Here is an 18,441-nt window from a genome sequence, read left to right as displayed (position 1 = left end):
ACAGCCGGCATTGCTGCGCCTTCCGTCCGCGTCTCCCACCAACAAGCCGTTCACAGGACCACTAACGCAGGAACCAAGCGAGGAAGAAGAAGAAGAACTGGACCACCATGAGACAGGGGCGAGTATGAACCAAGAAGAGAGAGTGAGCCTCGTGTGCGGTCCGCCCTTTATAGCGTGGGGCTCCCCACCCCTTCGCCCTTCGCCCCACCCCGTTTTCAGCTCCACCTTCCTTCAAGAAGCTTCTCGAAAAGGGGTGTGCCCTCACTCCGACCCCCTCACGCCATGCATGCACCAATCGGAAGCGAGCTGCCCTGCCCCCTTACCTTCACACCAGCCTCGGAGAAAAAGGCAGTAAAACCTACGCGTCATCGCAGTTCTTTCCTTGGCACCTTTGTTTGACGTTCCGGCATGGAAACCGTCGTCGCGTGATCCGTGGAGGATGGCGTTCGGAAGCGGACGTAGTGGCGAAGATGGTGGTGGTTGTTGTGGCGTAGTTGGTGGCGGTTGTTCGTGTGAAGGTTTGTTGCGTGCTTGGCGTTGTGGCGTACTTGGTGGCGGTTGTTGTTTGCGTGGTTCAAAATAACGATAGATAAAGAAAAACGGCTATCTCAAAGAGTCGCAGCCCGGCGAACACGAATAAACCCCTCTAAACAACGGTGGGGAAAGCTATCTGAACACTCACTTACTGGCATAGCTAATCTCAGGAACCTTTATGGTGTTCTGCGAATTTCCACAGCCGTAACACGATATATATATATATATATATATATATATATATATATATATATATATATATATATATATACACACACACACATATATCCCTGTGTGTCGTAAGAGGCGACCAGGGTTGCGTCAGGAAGGGCTTCCGGCGGAAAAACCGATGCCAAATCATTATGCGGACAACAAAACGAATTTCCATTCCGGATCGGTCGAGGCCCAGGTTACCAACGACCGCCACCGGTACCGGTGATCAGCAGGTACCAGTGGAAATTGTGCTCCTGCTGGGCGAAGGAGAAGGAGACTGGGAAGGCGAGTCCGGAGGCAGTGGGAGAAGGGGAAGGGTAGAAGTGTGCAGGTGAGAGTTGGAACTCTGAATGTTTGGACGATGACTGGCAAAGGGCGAGAGTTGGCTGATATGATGGAGAGAAGAAAGGTGGACATACTGTGTGTACAAGAGACCAAGTGGATGGGGAGTAAGGCAAGGAGCATTGGAGGTGGTTTCAAACTGTTCTACCATGGTGTGGATGGGAGGAGAAATGGTGTCGGGGTAATCCTGAATGAAGATTATGTCAAGAGGGTATTGGAGGTGAGGAGAGTGTCTGACCGAGTGATGAGTGTGAAGTTGGAAATTGAAGGGGTGATGATGAATGTCATCTGCATATGCCGCACATATGGGGTGTGAGATGGAGTATAAAGAAGATTTCTGGAGTGAGTTAGATGAAGTGGTGGAGAGTGTATCCAAGGATGAAAGAGTGGTGATTGGAGCAGATTTCAATGGGCATGTTGGGGAAGGGGATAAAGAGGATGAGGAGGTGATGGGTAGGTACGGTCTCAACAAGAGAAATGTGGAAGGGCAAATGGTCTTAGAGTTTGCAAAAAGAATGGAAATGGCAGTGGTGAATACGTATTTCAAGAAGGAGGAACACAGGGTGACATACAAGAGTGGAGGAAAGTGCACACAGGTGGATTACATCTTAAGCAGGAGATGCAACCTGAAAGAGATTAGTGACTGTAAGGTGGTGGCAGGGGAGAGTGTAACTCGACAGCATAGATTGGTGGTCTGTAGGATGACTTTAGAGGTGAGGTTGAGGAAGAGAGTGAGGGCTGAACCAAGGACCAGATGGTGGAAGCTGAAGGAGGAAGACTGTTGCGTGAAATATAGTAAGGAGGTGAGACAGGCGTTGGATGGTGGTAAATATGGGTGGGATGATTGGGCAACGACAGCAGAAGTTGTGAGGGAGATAGCGAGGAAGGTACTTGGTGTGAGATCTGGACAGAGAAAGGAAGATAAGGAGACTTGGTGGTGGAATGAGGAAGTACAGGAAAGTATAAGGAAGAAAGGGTTGACGAAAAAGAAGTGGGATAGTCAGAGAGATGAAGAAAGTAGGCAGGAGTACAAGGAGTGGCGGCGAAAGGCAAAAAGAGAGGTGGCAAAGGCCAAGGAAAAGGCATATGACGAGCTGTATGAGAAGTTGGATACAAAAGAAGGGGAAAAGGATTTATACCGATTGGCAAGACAGAGGGACCGAGCTGGGAAGGATGTGCTGCAGGTTAGGGTGATAAAGGACGCAAATGGGAATGTGCTGACGAGCGAGGAGAGTGTGTTGAGAAGGTGGATGGAGTACTTTGAGGAGCTGATGAATGAAGAAAATGAGAGAGAAGGTTGGAAGAGGTGGAGATAGTGAATCTGGAAGCGGGGTGGATCAGTAAGGATGAAGTGAGGACTGCTATGAAGAAGATGAAAAGTGGAAAGGCGGTTGGCCAAGATGACATACCAGTGGAGGCATGGAAGTGCTTTGGAGAGATGGCAGTGGGGTTGTTAACCAGATTGTATAATAAAGTCTTGGAAAGTGAGAAGATGCCTGGAGTGCAGATTAAGTGTACTGGTTCCGATTTTCAATAATAAGGGTGATGTGCAGAGCTGTGGAAATTACAGAGGGATAAAGATGTGAAGCCACACCATGAAGTTGTGGGAAAGAGTAGTGGAAGCTAGGTTGAGAGGAGAGGTGATGATCTGTGAGCAGCAATATGGGTTTATGCCAGGAAATAGCACCACTGATGCAATGTTTGCTTTGAGAATGTTGATGGAGAAGTATAGGGAAGGCCAGAAGGAGTTGCATTGTGTGTTTGTGGATTTTGAGAAAGCTTATGATAGGGTGCCAAGAGAGGAGTTGTGGCATTGTATGAGGAAGTCTGGAGTGGTGGAGAAGTATGTGAGGATCGTGCAGGATATGTACGAGGACAGTGACAGCGGTGAGGTGTGCGGTAGGAATGACGGACCGGTTTAAGGTAAAGTGGGATTGCACCAAGGATCGACTCTGAGCCCTTTCCTGTTTGCAATGGTGATGGACAGGTTGACAGACGAGATCAGACTGGAGTCCCCATGGACTATGATGTTCTCGGATGACATCATGATCTGTAGGGAGCAGGCTGAGGCGAGCCTTGAGAGGTGGAGGTACGCACTGGAGAGAAGGGGAATGATAGTCAGTTGGAGTAAGACGGAATACATGTGCGTAAATGAGAGGGAGGGTGGTGGTATGGTGCGGTTGCAAGGAGTTGGGCTGGGGAAGGTGGATAGGTTTAAAAACTTGGGATCAACTGTCCAAAGTAACGGTGAGTGTGGGAGAGAAGTGAAAAAGAGAGTGCAGGCAGGATGGAGTGGGTGGAGAAGAGTTGCAGGAGTGATTTGTGACAGAAGGGTAGCTGAAAGAGTGAAGGGGAAAGTATATAAGACGGTAGTGAGACCAGCTATGTTGTATGGTTTGGAGGCGGTGGCACTAACCTAACAAATCGCAACCAACTCAAGATCACAGCCCTGTCCACACGGATAAATCCCATTAAACAATGGTGGGGAAATCTAAATGAACACGGACTTATCGGCATCACTAACTGATGACCTGTATGGTGTTCTGCGTATTTCCACAGCCATCACAATATATATATATATATATACACACACACACATCTATCTTCAATATATATATATATATATATATATATATATATATATATATATATATATATATATATATATTATATATATATATATATATACACACACACACACATCTATCTTCAATATATTACGAAAACTCTCATCTTGTATTTTTGTATGAAAAATGTATTTTTGTTTCCGAAATACAGCCAAAACGATACATGATAGTGCAAAAATTTTCTGCCCACCTTACTCACCATTCTCCTGCGGTGTGCAGCATCAAGTTTTGTTCAAATCAGGCAAAGAAAAAAATTATTAAAAAATCAATTCCTGATTCAGACGACTATATATAAAAATGACCGTTTTTACAGCCATTTTTCCCTGCTGTGCAGGGGTTTGGCTTTTTGTGAGGCAATGTTTTATGGCCGGATGCCCTTCCTGACGCCAACCCTGGTCGCCTCTTACAACACACAGGGATATGGTACACCTGTTCTAACCGGGGCATACACCGGGACCAGTACACTGGCACTCATTTTGCCGACCTCGGAAGGATGACGGGCTGAGTCAACCCCCTGGTGTTAATTCAGCAGCCAATGGGGCTTGAACTCAGGACAATGGGATCCCAAGCCACCACCCTAACCACTAAGCCAACACCAGGCTTATTCAGACAACGACTCTTCGGGATTATTTGATCAATGCAAACAACCTCAGCTGCATAGTTCGCTGGATGTTTTATTATTTTTTTTAAATGATTTTTTTATCAACCGCTGTCACAATGGGAACCCAACGGGTTCACGGTTCGTCGGGCAAACAAAAAAAAAATATATATATATATGTATGTTGTAACGGAAATGGCCCTGAGTATGAGACTAGATATAGGATTAGCCCAGATCCCCCATTAAATGCATGTTTAGCCAGGTTGTTTGGTAATTTGACGTGACGTGTGTCGGGAGGTGCCACAGGCTGTTATTTGTTTGTGCAGTGGTGGTGGACCGAGAGCTTCTTCTTCCTTCCCCTCTCTGGATGCAGCCCTGCCCAGTCGGCTGAGAAGGAGTGGCCTAAAAAGGAAGTGAAATGAGAGAAGTACAAAAACTGCAGTCGGTTTTGAGGCGTGCTGGGGCTTCAAGGCGAGCAGAAAAAGGAAAGCGAGTGGTGATTCTGCCTGGAGAGAAACTGGACCTGGGCGCACCGGGTCTGCCTTCTGTGGCCTGGAGAAGCGAGCCAGGGCCGAGGGAAAGGCATGGAAAGGACTGCATGAGGTCTGTCTGCCCTCGGCTGGATGAGAAACGACTGGGGGGAGTCGTGATCTGCTGTGTAGGGAACGGCTGTGTCTGTCTGCGATCTGCTTCGTGAAGGAGGCCTGGTGAACAGGCCAGGCCGGGACTTGTATGCTGGACCTTGTGAGAAACCAGCTGAAACCCATCATCGACCTGACGGTCTGGTGCAGTCGACCTCGCGGGGTCTGAACGCATGGAGGCCGCGTGCGTGGGCGATGCGAAAAGGAGGACGAGCGCTATTTTGCCACGCGGTATGCTCGAGCTCGGGGCTCGAATCCGTGGACATCCGCTTGTTATGAGCGACATTCATGCTTTTGACACTTTCCTCTCTTCCATGAAACATCACCAAGTACTCTGTCTTGTCTGCATGTTGTTTCAGGCTTATCTCGGGAGGAACCTCTTCGAAACCCGTAATCCGTATCTCCCAAGTTAAGAACGGGTTATGGATTAATTAAAACATTGTCGTGAATATTTTGCTTGTGTTGTGTTCCCCGAGGTTCCCCAATAAATCTGGCTGATTTGTATGAAGTTGCCGCTTTGACTCAATTCGTGTGGCGCTGAAAAACAATTCGCTCGATTGGTATATAAAACCAAAATGGTTACAGACTGGCAGAAAACGCTCGGCATCTGACAAAACGAGTCTGTAACCGGGGTTCTATTTCCGCAACTGGTAAGGTCCAGGGGTACGTTGGTATCGCAATTGAAGACGCATGACCAGAGGCCTGTGCCGAGACAGCCGACAGTATAAACCCCGGAGACGGCGGTGGTGAGGGTGGTGCCGAATCTGTAACATTTGGCTATTGAGACTTGGGTGAGAACCCCCCACCCCTGGATCCGCAACAATATATATATGTATATCTATATATATATATATATGTATATGTATATGTATATATCTATCTTCTTCTTCTTTCGGCTGCTCCCTTTCGGGGTCGCCACAGCGGATCATCCGTATGATCCGCATTGTGATTTGGCACATGTCTTACGCCGGATGCCCTTCCTGACGCAACCCTGGTCGCCTCTTACGACACAGGGATATGGTACACCTATTTTAACCGGGGTATACACCGGCCCAGTACACTGGTACTCATTTTGCCGACCTCGGAAGGATGACAAGCTGAGTCAACCCCCTGGTGTATTAATTCAGTGGCCCAACAGGGCTTGAACTCAGGACCTTTTGGATCCCAAGCCACTGCCCTAAACACTGCGCCAACACCAGGAGATTATATATATATATATATATATATATATATATATATATATATATATATATATATATATATATATATATATATATATATATATATATATATATATATATGGTGAATCGATTGAAAATTCACTATAAATGTGACCTTGACCTTTTGACCTCAAAACAATAGGTTTCCAGCTTGTCACTATCACTACCAGGTGGTGAAGTTTCTTGAATATCACAGTAAAATTGAGACCTGTTGGCAATTGACAGACAAACAGAGAGAACAACAGAACAGACCAGCCAATATACATCCATCCATTGGGACCATACTCTTTTGCAGAGCATTGTTTCTGCCTGAGCAGTCTCCTTGGCGAGTGGGCACAATCCTGGACTGGTCACCACTCCAACACAAGATGCCAGCAAGCTGGCACACACTTTGCCAACCTCAGTAAAATGACAGGCAGAGTCAACGCCACCTGGTGTTCATTCAGCAGCTGAGTGGGATTTGAACTCAGGACCTGAGGATCCCAAGCCCACCACCCAAACCATAAAGCTAACACCAGGCATACCCAATGTACAGTGCTTGCGAATCTTCAATTTCACAATCACCAAACAGACAGAATAACACACGTGACCAACCAATGTGCTGCATTTGAAAAACCTTTGATTTCACAATTAACAAACACACAAACGGGAGAAAATGAACGAAGTTGAACAGTTTATGTTTTGTACCCCATCGATTGACCGGATCTGCATCAGGACCTCAACCAAAATTCTCAATGGTGAAGACTACCCCCAGGATTACAGAGGGATTACCCCCTCCCTCCACCATGGATTTTTTTATGCCGAAAAACCCACAAACCCTCCCCCCCCATATGCACCCCTGGGTGCAACCACCAGTTTTCAACAAATATGGAAGAGGAAGCCAAAGGAGTCAAACACAAACAGATACCAGCTTGTTCTCCTCACCTCCCTACTCAACCACCAAGTTTCATCCGAACAAATGGGGCCACAACTTGATATATCATGCTCTCCATTCCATGTTTTTTGGTCCGATCACTCAATGGTGAAGAATCGCTATAAAAATTCCAGCATCTGGATCTGAATCTTCACCAAAATCTAACGAATTCGTCCTTGTCATACACCAAATCTGTCCATGAGGTTTCATCCGAATGTGTCCACAAATTTTTGAGATATCACGTTGTATATCCTTTTTGGCCCTGTCTCTGTCAATGGTGAAGAATCACTTAAAATTCTTGTATCCAGATCCGGATGCAGATTTCACCAAAATCGAATCAATTTGTCTTTCTCACACACCCATCCTGTCCACCGAATCTATTCCAAATCTTTTGAGATATCCTGCTCACAGACAGACATACAAATGGACAGAGGTGAAAACATGTCCTCCATCCCCATTCAGTAGTGGAGGTGACAAGCTCAAACACTGATGTGTTGTCTGAACTGCACTGGTACTGAAAGTGCTGTGAGATGTGGTGATACCAAATCTGAATTATTATCCCCACCAACCAACGAAGTTGGCGGGGGATATAGAAATGGGTTCCGTCCGTCCGTCCGTCACATTTCGTTTCCGGAGCTTCACTACAAATCCCCTCAAGATATATTTACGAAATTTGGTACACATGTGAAGCAAGTGGTGAACGAGTGCCTTTTGATTTCCACTTGTTGCTGGAGTTCGTCAGGGGTGTGTACTGGCCCCCACACTTTTCAGCGCTTGTATGAACTGGATTCTGGGAGCATGTCAGAGAGATCAAGCTGCGGTGCAGAGTATGAGAATGTCAAGATCTCTGACCTTGATTTCGCAGATGATGCAGTCATCTTGGCGGAGACTCAAGATATCCTTTTGGGGACCTTCGAGGTGCTGAATGAGTCTGAGCTGCTGGTATTATGGGTACCCTGGGTCAAAACTAAGATCCAGGCTTTCAATGACATCTTGGATGCTGCTATCTTGTTTGTACCTGTTTGTGGCGAGGATGTTGAGGTCACGGAGAGATTCACTTTCCGAGGCAGTGATAGTCACGTCTCTGCTGGCTGTGAGCCAGAGGTCAATAGATGTCTGGGTCAGGCCTTTGAAGTCATGGATTCACTGGATAATGGGGTGTGACGGTACCAGTACCTGTGCGGGAGGAAGAAAGTCCAGGTCTTCAGGTCCTTGATGCTTCCAGTCTTGCTCTATGGATGTGAGACTTGGTCTCTGACCAGGGATCTGAGTTGGCAACTTAATTCCTATGGTGCTGGGTCTCTTCGCAGAATTCCTGGCTATCGCTGGTTGGACTTTGTCAATGAGGGGTTGTTGAGAGTCAAATGAGATTTGTTACCTGCAAAGTCAGTGATCGTCAGCTGCAGCTGTATGGACATGTGGTTCATTTTCCTGATGCTGATCCTTCTCACCAGATTCTTTCAGTGAGGGAGTCTGAAGGACACCACACATTGCTTTCACCTCACCTGGACAATTTTTGTTCCACATGAACGAAAAATTACTGGCATAATCTCCAGTAAATATTACAAAGCAGACTGGAGTACCTCGCATTCCGTGATGGGCAGAACCCCCCCCCCCCTCCATTCCCGATTAGGGGCGGGAGCTGACTGATGATTTCTGCTTGGATGTCTGGGAAAATCCACACCAACTTTTACATTTGTCATGGTTGCTAACACTAAGAGAAGAAAAAGAGGTGGGATGGAAAGGATCTCTGTGTGAGGGTTTGGGTTTGGGGGGGGGTGTGAGGGTGTGAGGGTGAGGGAATGGGGGGGGGTTCCCATCTTCCATTGTCAGGCAATTTTCACCTTATTTTCATATCTTCAGTCGTTCTTTTGTGAGAAATTAAAGTGGAATAATCACGATAATGTCCTGATTAATTTAAGGTTTTTGTTTTTCACATGTAACTCCTGAATGTGTTTTGGATTTTGCATTGTACAACACTCTGGGGTGGTACCCATCACTACCGAGCCGGCGTTTCAGGACGTGTTGTGCATTGAAAAGCTTTGGAGTTATTGGCCGCATGGTGGTTACCTTTTGAGTGTTACCTAACCCACATCCCAATATTCACCTCATCGCAGCATTTACTCTCAAAACGGCCTCGAAGACCAACATGCGTTCACGTAAAATCTTGCCCACATTCTAACGTGAGTCCACCCAAAATTTGGGGTCTCTGGGTGCTTCGGTTTGTGAGTGAAAGAACAACAAACAAATGAACAAACACTTGAAATTTTTCAAAGATTTGTAATCCCCTCGGAGCCATTTTCATCACCATGTTTTGTACATCATATGATTTGAAAGGACAAGAGATTTTAGGTTCACTTTATTCACAGAAATTAAAAATAACAAAATTCACAATCAAAAAAGTCATCAAGGGAGAACTCGTACGCTGGGTCTCAGCTGAAGGTTGCGAGAACTCGTACGCTGGGTCTCAGCTGAAGGTTGTTAGAACTCGTACGCTGGGTCTCAGCTGAAGGTTGCTGGGAGAAATAAAACCAGTGAAAGACAATGGAGTGCAAATGAGTTTGTACAGTGATGAAGTCACGCACGATGTGAGTAAATCAGGTCTCTGCAAGGTTTGAGTACCTGTACTTCTGGAGACGGATGTTCATTTTTTTTTCATCTTGGATCAGCCGTCTGTAAGAGTCTGATGTTTCGTCTTACATTCCTGGAGCTTGTACGACGGAGTGATGATGGATCCACTGCCAAAGATCACATCTTCTCCAGTGGCCGTTACTGAAACTTCTTCCTCTGCACATACATCAACAAAAGGAAGTCAAAATCCCTCAATAGCATTGTCATCGTCATCTCCATCATTATCATTATCATACCTTCCATCACAATCCTGGAAATATGATATCCCATCAATTGCTTCTGCATCTCAGTTAAATTCTCTTCTTTCTTTTGCCTTCAATTTCACATCTTTATTTTCTTCATCACAAATTCCCACTGGATTTTTCAAACAATTAATTTTAATGATCATCCACGTGCACGTCATGACTTTGATACGGACACATTAACACTCACGCCAGACTTCGACCAACTGAAAGATTTGTTTGCTGCTCGTCTGGATTCGAGTTCAGCAAAATATTTGTTTGTCCTCAACACTTCTGAGGAACAGACAAAATGGGACGTGATGCAGGTGAAGAACATGTGGTTCAGACAAAGTTTGGAATAATTTCCGATGTAGGACAAGAGTCTGAGTAACTTACGTTCCACCCGGTGGGATGGTTTCAGGTGAGCAGGAAGGAGCACCTCTTCTGAGGGTGAATCAGGTGATCTCATCCAATCGAAGCGAGTTAAAGTTCTTGTTTTATATTCTGCATGGGGATGACCATGTCAAGAAGTTACCTTCCCACCAAAAATTATAATTACAATTATCTCCACAATTAAGGATATTCTTTTTCATCGAAGGAAGTATGAACAGCAATGTCTGTGAAAGACAAAGTTCCAAAATTTATTTCAATTTAATGTTTTGATCTTGTGGTTGGTTGTGTTTGCACCCAGTGTGTTCACCCCACCTGTCAAAAGGCAATTAAAAGTGCTTACCTGTTGAAGGTCTTGCAGAGCATATCGCTTCTATTGTTGCTGTCCGTCATCACGGTGAGGTTTCCGTTCAGGAGGAAGACAATGAACAATGGAAGTCGGTGTGGAATTCCTTTTCCTCAACAATAAGAACCCACCATGATTTTCTGCAGCTTTGGTAACTTCACGATAAAAGTTCAGGTTCCTGTTCTTATTAAATGCAAAATATCCATCAGGAGTGAAATCCTGTCCTTGTCTGTACTTTCAAAAAAGGTTTCGGTTACGGATCCAATGGGATATCGGGTACAATCACTTGTTTGGAAGAGATCATGAGTTGAAGGAAATTGTTTTCAACAGAATATACTCTGTGTTTCTTTTGTGTGCAGCATGAGGAGACTGTATTATGTGAGATGGGACATGAGGAGGGATGGTCGTGATCTTTGGAGATGAGGAGGGATGGTTCGTGATCGTTGGAGATGAGGAGGGATGGTTGTCATCTACGGAGATGAGGTTTACCCTTACGCTCCTTCAGGTGGACGACTTTGTCTCCTTTAATGGTGTATCGCCCGTTTGGGTCACTTTCTCTCTTTTTCTCAAGATCACTCAGCAGTAACTCTTGTTTTTCTCTTTGGAGCTGAGTGTAGTCTGGAGTGATGAAAATGTTTCTTGGCCAGAGAGAGGGATCCTTCAAATTCCGTATCTTTTTATTATTATTCGTAAGAACCTGATTCCTGTCAGACTCGCATCTGAAAACAACTTTCAGGGGTCTGATGCTGTTCTCAACATAGCGTCCGAAGCGGAAAGTCTGTGCAGGCTCGATGTCCAGGTTCATGGCTTTTATTAATGTTGCCACCCCCTCCTCATCATGTACACCTTTTCCCTCCTTCACTCCAAAGAACACGAGGTTGTTTTTGCGCCTTTCAATTTCCGCTTGTTCACCCTTGAGAAACTCAGACTGAGAAGAATGGTCGGTCTCCCGTTTGGGCGGCAGCCGGTGAACATCGTGCTGGTTCTGCTGATGAAACTTGCCTTCACGTTGAGGCTTCGGTTGTTTTTGGAGGACAACACTGTACAATGGTTGCTGCCACAGCCCCTCATCACTATTCACCATGTGAGGTTGCCGCTTTGACGTGACATGTGTGTCAATATTCACCATGTGAGGCTTTGGGTCAGTCGGCGGCGGCAAATCAACATACTCCTGTTTGTGCTGTTGTTGCTCCAGCCCGTCATCACTGTGAGGCTTTGGGTCAGTCGGCTCAACATTGTCCTGTTTCTGCTGCCGCTGCTGCAGCCCATCATTAGTTCCAAGCACTTGTTCCTCGTTTTTCTCAGCAAGCTTTCCTGCATTTTGTACTTTTGTCTCTCTTTCCAAGACCTCCTTCTCCCTAAACTCCACATTACTTTTTCTGTCCCTCATCTCTCGTTCTCTGACCATCAACATGAACTCTTTCAGTTTCCATTTAAGTTCACATTGCTTTTGTTCTTCCTTGTGCTCTCTCTCTCTAAGACGAGTCTCTTCGTCCAATTTAAGCAGCCTGTACTCTCCATCTTTAAGCTCCTTTCCTTGTTGGTGCATACGAAGCTGCCGTTTCTTTATCTTCTCATCTTTCCCATTCATGAATGAGTCAAACACACCTTGTCGCTCCATCTCCTGTTCTTTACTTATCTGCAGGTATCGTTCCTGCTGCTGCACTCGTTTCTTCCAGTTCTCAATCTCGAACATTCTGCGTTGTACAAAAAGCATTTTCTGATGAAGTTCTTCATTTTTGCGTTTTTCCCACATTCGGACTCGGAATCGCTCTTTTGCTCGTGTGGATTCTTCTTTCCTTCTCATCCTGAGCTTTTCTTCATATTTCCTCTGCTCTTGTTCATTTTCCCTCTCCTGTTCATTCATTTTTCTCTGCTCTTCTTTATTTTTCTGCCTCTGCTCTTCCTCCTCTCCTTTCTTCCGCTCCTCTTCCTCCTTTAGCCATAATTCTTTTTCCAATTTCCGTTGCACGTCCTTTTCCATCAACTCATGTTCCATTTCCTGCACAAACTTCTCTCTTTGTAAGAGATTTCTTTCGGTTTTGACCAAACGAGCCTCATATTCCTGAAGCTTTTGTTTCTCCTTTTGATTTTCCTCTTCCGCTTCTTTGTCAACAATGTTCTGTTTTGCGATTATCTCAATTTTTTCAGTAATTGCCAGAACCTCCTTTCCCTCTGCTTTCTGAATATCAAGGTGTTCGATTTCCTGAACCTCCATTACCAATGGTGGATCGTCTTTCGATTCATTTTTCCGTTTCACTTGATGTCGACATCTTAAACTGCAACAAAACAAACAAACAAACATTCTCAGTTCAAGCTCCAATGAAGTATTACATCACATGTAAAGTATTGAACACATGGTTTTGTAAAACATAGATAAACATGTTCCACGAGTGTTACAATTCTGGAGGATACGGAATATGGAACATGCAGGTGTAACTTAAACAATGTCTGAAGGAACGATGTAGAACGATGAATCACACTTAATTATGTGAAGAATCTCATGTAATGGTGGAGCATGTTTTGAACTTTTGCATTTGTTTTGCGAAAGAAGGAAATTGTGCCTTTTTTGTAAATTATGTCTGACTTTGCAGGAATTCCATTGGTAGCATTTTTCATGGAGTAATTTGGCGCCATCTTGGATTGTAAAATCGCCGTTTCAGAAGTTTTTTTGGCCGAAAACTTTGATCAACAAACTATTCCTTGGAAATCAACACTAAGTCGGTGAGTTTTAGTTTATATTCACAAGAAATGTTGAATGAATAACCTGAAGGATCTTCCTTCAGACATCATTGCCACTTTGTGTGAACATAAAATGCAGTCAGAGGTTTCAACTTGTGTCACATGCTGGGACATCATTCATGTCATCACGTACTGTTTATAAAAAATAAAATTACTTCACTTGTACATCAGGCGAAGATAATGGTAAATGTACTTTTTAGAATATTCACCATGGATCAAATTAACAAACAAAGAGCTGGAAGAAAAACTGTCACTCAGTAAATATAAAGAGTTATGAGGAATCTGTTTGTTAATATTTAACAAAATACGGAGGCCAATAAGGAACAAGCATTTGGTGAATTGGGAAATGTACTGTCTGGTCATCCTTCATTATTTCAGCTCGATTGTTATTACAAAAACAAAAATCTCGTTCTTTCACTTGCATCATCATCAACTTCTCATGTTTCACATTGTATTATGGGATACATGATGTCATCTCCCAAAGATCTCGCTCAGGTAACACCGAGTCAACTGGATAAAACAAAGTCACCTGGATAGAGATGAAAGAAGAAGCAAGCTTGCTGTTGCTTCACAAGACACAACTTTACTGACAAAGAGGACAACCCAGTGCTTCAGAATCTATTAAGCAGACTCGTTTGAGCAGTACACTCTTTGTCAAATTAAAATGTTTATTTTGTCAACCAACCACAGGTGAGGAAGAGCCAAAAATACATGAAATCCTCCAGAAGGGCCAATTCCTGGTAACATGGGACAAAACAATCCAAGAAATTGCAAACAGCAGTGGATATGATGCCTGGAAAGTTAGGCTTGCCGACGTGATGTCTGCTGGAGATTTACTGTCTCGTGACATTCTGTACCACCACACCTCCTGCTTCACAAAAACTGCCTCCAGTGAGTGTTGCATTTATTGCCACAGACCAAGAGTTCTTCAGTGTTCTTCAAGACCACATCGATGAGGGGCAGTCTATCGACTTTGCTGAACTGCAGAAGTGCAGATTTTTCATGAATTACAAAACAGACTTTGTTGAAACTTTCACAGGTTTTTATATCCTCTTGGAGGATCTCGAAGTCTTACTCACGTTGTTGTTCTTGTGGACTTTTTTGATTCACAACCTACAGTTTTCATCGAAACTTCCTGAAACTTGGCGTATACATGTAAAAATACCCTGCGCAGACAGTAACCATCTCCGATTTTGAAATATCCTCCTCAAAAAAAGTTATGACGTCAAAATATCTCCGCTAATGGAAATCGCCTAAAAAATATCTCCGAAACCAGGCAAGCTTTTTGAATTCTGTTTGTGGGAATCGAACAGGGCATTAGCAGAGATGAATTAACGCACATATGATGCATCACTATGAGGTCGTAACAATTTTTATGACGTCATTCCTATTTTTTGACTTTTTTGTTTCATTTGTTTCACAGCCGACAGTTTTCATCGAAACTTCCTGAAACTTGGCGTATATATGTAAAAATACCCTGCGCAGACTGTAACCATATCCGATTTTGAAAATAAGTGATGACGTCAAAATATCTCCGCGAATGGAAATCGCCTAAACAATAATCTCAAACCAGGCAAGCTTTTTGAATTCTGTTTGCGGGAATCGAACAGGGCATTCGCAGAGATGAATTACCACACACACGATAATCACTATGACGTCATATCATTTTTTATGACATCATTCCTATTTTTTGACTTTTTGTTTCACAACCCAGAGTTTTCATCGGATATTCGTGAAACTTGCCATGTATATGCAGAAAGCCCACGTGCAGGCAGTAACCATCTCCGATTTTGGAAATTTTTCTGAGAAAAAAAGTTGACGTCATAATATCGCCGCTAATGGAAATCGCTTCGACCATTATCTCCGAAACTAGGCAAGTTGTTTGAATTTTGTTTGCGTGAATCAAACCGGGCATTAGCACAGATAATTTTTCGCAAACCTCATACATCACAATGACGTCATATTCGTTTTTATGACTTCATCATAAAGAGGACGAGGATCTGAGCTCATTCGAGCTTGTTTGACACACAGGTCACTGAATACACAACTATAATTACAAACAGTTTCCCACAGTGAAGACTTACCAAAGTTATACCCCACCTGTAAATGACCAATGAGGTATTTACACCAAATCTAAGTTTGATTAATACAGCAAAAGTGGGTTTGTTCATCACAGGCATTTTGAAATCCAAGATGGTCACCATCCATAACATCGAGAAAATTAAAATTGTGTGTTTTTAACTTCTTGGCATGACAAATGTGGGTATTGCCACCAAAACAGACTTCATGTGACTTTCACAGCCCGAGTTAATCGGAAATTTGGTGGAACATTGCGGCCATTTTGAAATCCAAGATGGCCCCAGAACATTGGATCTCTCTCCATCGAGTGCAGCCTGCAGCTGCTGGTTGCATCATTGCTTGGGACACGGCTATGCTGCTGATTCAGTGTCCCCCTTACCAGTACACTGGGGCTCATTTTGCCAACCTCAGAACGATGATAGGCTGAGTCAACCTCCTGGTGTATTTTTTTTTAATTTAGTGGCCAACAGGGCTTGAACTCAGGACCCGAGGATCCCAAGCCACCACCCTAACCACTAAGCCAACACCAGGCTAAGAACATTGGATGAGAAACAATGTTACCAATGGATTCGGGACACCTTGCCATCTTCTCCAGCAATTAAAAAACATATTCCATATTACGCAAAAAAATTCTCGTTCTTATAATCCAACATCACATCGCACACAATAAACTCGCTTCAAATATCTGAGCGATCTTGTTCCCTCGTGGATGAAGACTTGATAAATATTGATGAATAAGTCACTTGTGTTATTTACCAGTGAATGCAGAGCTTTCTTTTGGAGCTCCCCTTCTTGGTGAACCAACGTGACGGATCAAATGTGATTATAATATAAAACACAAGGAAGGAAATCACGACAAACGTGACGTCGCGAACCACAGATATCCCTCCATCCTCAACAGCATCATTCTGGATAACCTATGGAGATAGACAAGGGCAGGGGAAGGAGGAATGTTTATTTCATTTAATATTCAACGAAACAATGTTTTTACAATTATTTTACAAAACCCACAACTTCATGACAAAATAAGAACATGATGTTGAAATGTTTGAGAATACAAACACAATGGCTCATGGAATGTCCGAGAGGTTATCGTTTGTACGACGCTTGGCGAGTGCAGGTCTGCACGAGGATTTGGGAAGTAATTTGTGAGTTTGGGAAGTAAAACCTTGAAGATTCCTCCATCAACATGACCATGATGGAGCACTTGGCTTGAAGGTGCAAATTCCAAGTTTGCTTGGTGGGGAAAGTGAAGTTGCAGTTTCCAACCAAAGAAAAACTCTCTTGTTTCTCAACGCATCATCACGGTAAAGAGGAATCACAACGACGATATTATAAAGGGCAGAAAAGGAAGATTAAATATGGGATTTCAACTGTGTTACCACCACTCAACGACCTACTCTTTTTTTTTTTCAAGGTGACTCCTGGAATCTTTGATTTATATTTTGAAAAAGTACTGTTTGGCAAGATAGCCGACTTAATAGGATTTAAAAGTAGCAAGTCAGTGGGACCTGATGTGATACCAGTGGAAGTATACACCTGCCTTTAGTGATGATGGGGTTCAGGTGTTGAATAAACTAATGAACTGGGTGATGATGAGAGAGGAGATTCCAAGCGCACAGAGGCAAAGCATTCTGGGACCATTATTTAATTTTCCACTCACCAGATGTGTGTATTTTAGATTGGAAAATACCACCTGTCGCTTCGCTGATGGGAATACAATGAGTCAGGACAAAAATAGGGGGAGAGGGAGGAGGGGGAGAGATCAGGGATGGGGGAAGGGAAGGCAGGGTGAGGTGAGGGGAAGGTAAGGCGCACGTGCAGTGGAGCATAAATTATGATTCATACTGTCTCAGCAAAATGATTTTCCATTTTTTACTGATGAAACGAGAAATACCGCCTGGAGACAAACACCACCCGGACATGTCCAGAGATAAACACTGCCCGGACGTGTCCGGAGGCAAACCCTGGAGCCTGAGGCCTGGAGCCAAGCCATCCGGAGATAAACACCTCCCGGGCAAGTCTGGAGACAAACACAGCCTGGACATAACCACCTGTCCAGACACATATGGAGAAAACTAACATTCAGACACGTCCAGAGATAACCACCGTCCGGATACAACTGCCATCCAGAGAGGAAGACATGGAGAGGGGAGAGAGAGAGAGAGGGGGGGACAGTGAGACAGGGGTGTGGGAAGAGGGTGCTCACGTGTATAAGGAGGGGGAGGAGCATGGATGGGACACACAGAGAGAGAGAGAGAGAGAGAGAGAGAGAGAGAGAGAGAGAGAGAGAGAGAGAGAGAGAGAGAGAGAGAGAGAGAGAGAGAGAGAGAGAGAGAGAGAGAGAGAGAGAGAGAGAGATATGGTAGTCAGCAGAGAGAATAAATTGTGCTTTGAGAAACACACACACACACACACACACACACACACACACACACACACACACATCCTCACTCACACACAAACTCCCCATTTTAAATCCTCCGTACAGACCTGATTTACCAAATGACAAAGAACGTGACTCATTTACCATTGTGTTGTGTACTTTCCACGAGTACAATACATTGTTATTTCTCACAATCCCCCCTTACCTGCTGTGATTGACGGGACGTTCCACTCCCGAGGATGGTGAACACGAACAGCGCAATGGGAAACAACATGGCTGGTGCACGGCTATCCACGAACTGAAGATTTCATGACACCGCTCTGTCTTTAGAGTTCCTTATTGTTGGAATTGTCATTGTGATGTCACAATGGATTGCAGCCACACCCCCTTTCCCTCGTTCACATCGCTTTTCAACGCCCAGAACACCTCAACTCTATTATCTATCCTTTGATAATCCACAAAATATTTATAATGTGTCTTTTTCCGATTTGTGATTTATAAAGAAGGTACTTTTGCAATAAAAGTCAAAGTTTTCTTCATCTTCAAACTTAGCCGTGA

The 18,441-nt window shown here is 44.2% G+C and overlaps 1 protein-coding gene and 1 long non-coding RNA gene across 8 annotated transcripts in view; one reads left to right on the top strand and one right to left on the bottom strand.

The window, feature by feature from the left end:
- The window catches only part of LOC147007364 (uncharacterized), a 35,768-nt gene that overhangs the window by 3,229 nt on the left and 14,098 nt on the right, over window positions 1-18,441 (top strand). The window contains exon 2 of the long non-coding RNA XR_015054229.1: window positions 13,271-13,400. This is a non-coding gene — a long non-coding RNA (uncharacterized LOC147007364). The remainder of the gene's footprint in view (window positions 1-13,270; window positions 13,401-18,441) is intronic.
- On the bottom strand, window positions 9,436-16,421 carry LOC147007365 (uncharacterized). 7 transcript variants are annotated; one of them, XM_085867264.1, is made up of 5 exons: window positions 16,254-16,421; window positions 10,674-12,955; window positions 10,152-10,444; window positions 9,711-9,875; window positions 9,436-9,604 (listed from the first exon to the last, which is right to left on the bottom strand). In XM_085867264.1, exon 2 carries the CDS (start codon window positions 12,892-12,894, stop codon window positions 11,143-11,145), a length of 1,752 nt encoding a protein of 583 aa, XP_085723390.1. In that variant the 5' UTR covers window positions 12,895-12,955; window positions 16,254-16,421; the 3' UTR covers window positions 9,436-9,604; window positions 9,711-9,875; window positions 10,152-10,444; window positions 10,674-11,142. The 7 variants fall into 7 exon arrangements, with proteins under 7 accessions (XP_085723390.1, XP_085723392.1, XP_085723388.1 ...); XM_085867266.1 differs by having other exon boundaries at window positions 9,436-9,875; window positions 10,152-10,234; window positions 10,337-10,444; XM_085867262.1 differs by having other exon boundaries at window positions 9,436-9,875.

Source organism: Eptatretus burgeri, unplaced genomic scaffold (genome assembly GCF_056783735.1).
Source record: "Eptatretus burgeri isolate ZD-2024b unplaced genomic scaffold, Ebu_testis_v1 Ebu_testis_scaffold_253, whole genome shotgun sequence".
In the NCBI taxonomy this organism is placed as follows: domain Eukaryota; kingdom Metazoa; phylum Chordata; class Myxini; order Myxiniformes; family Myxinidae; genus Eptatretus; species Eptatretus burgeri.
The sequence above is the reverse complement of the archived record's forward strand: the minus strand, read 5'-3'. Positions and strand labels throughout refer to the sequence as shown.

Excerpts from the sequence above, each read along its gene's own strand:
- LOC147007365 (XM_085867262.1), bottom strand. The coding sequence starts at position 12,894 with ATGGAGGTTCAGGAAATCGAACACCTTGATATTCAGAAAGCAGAGGGA.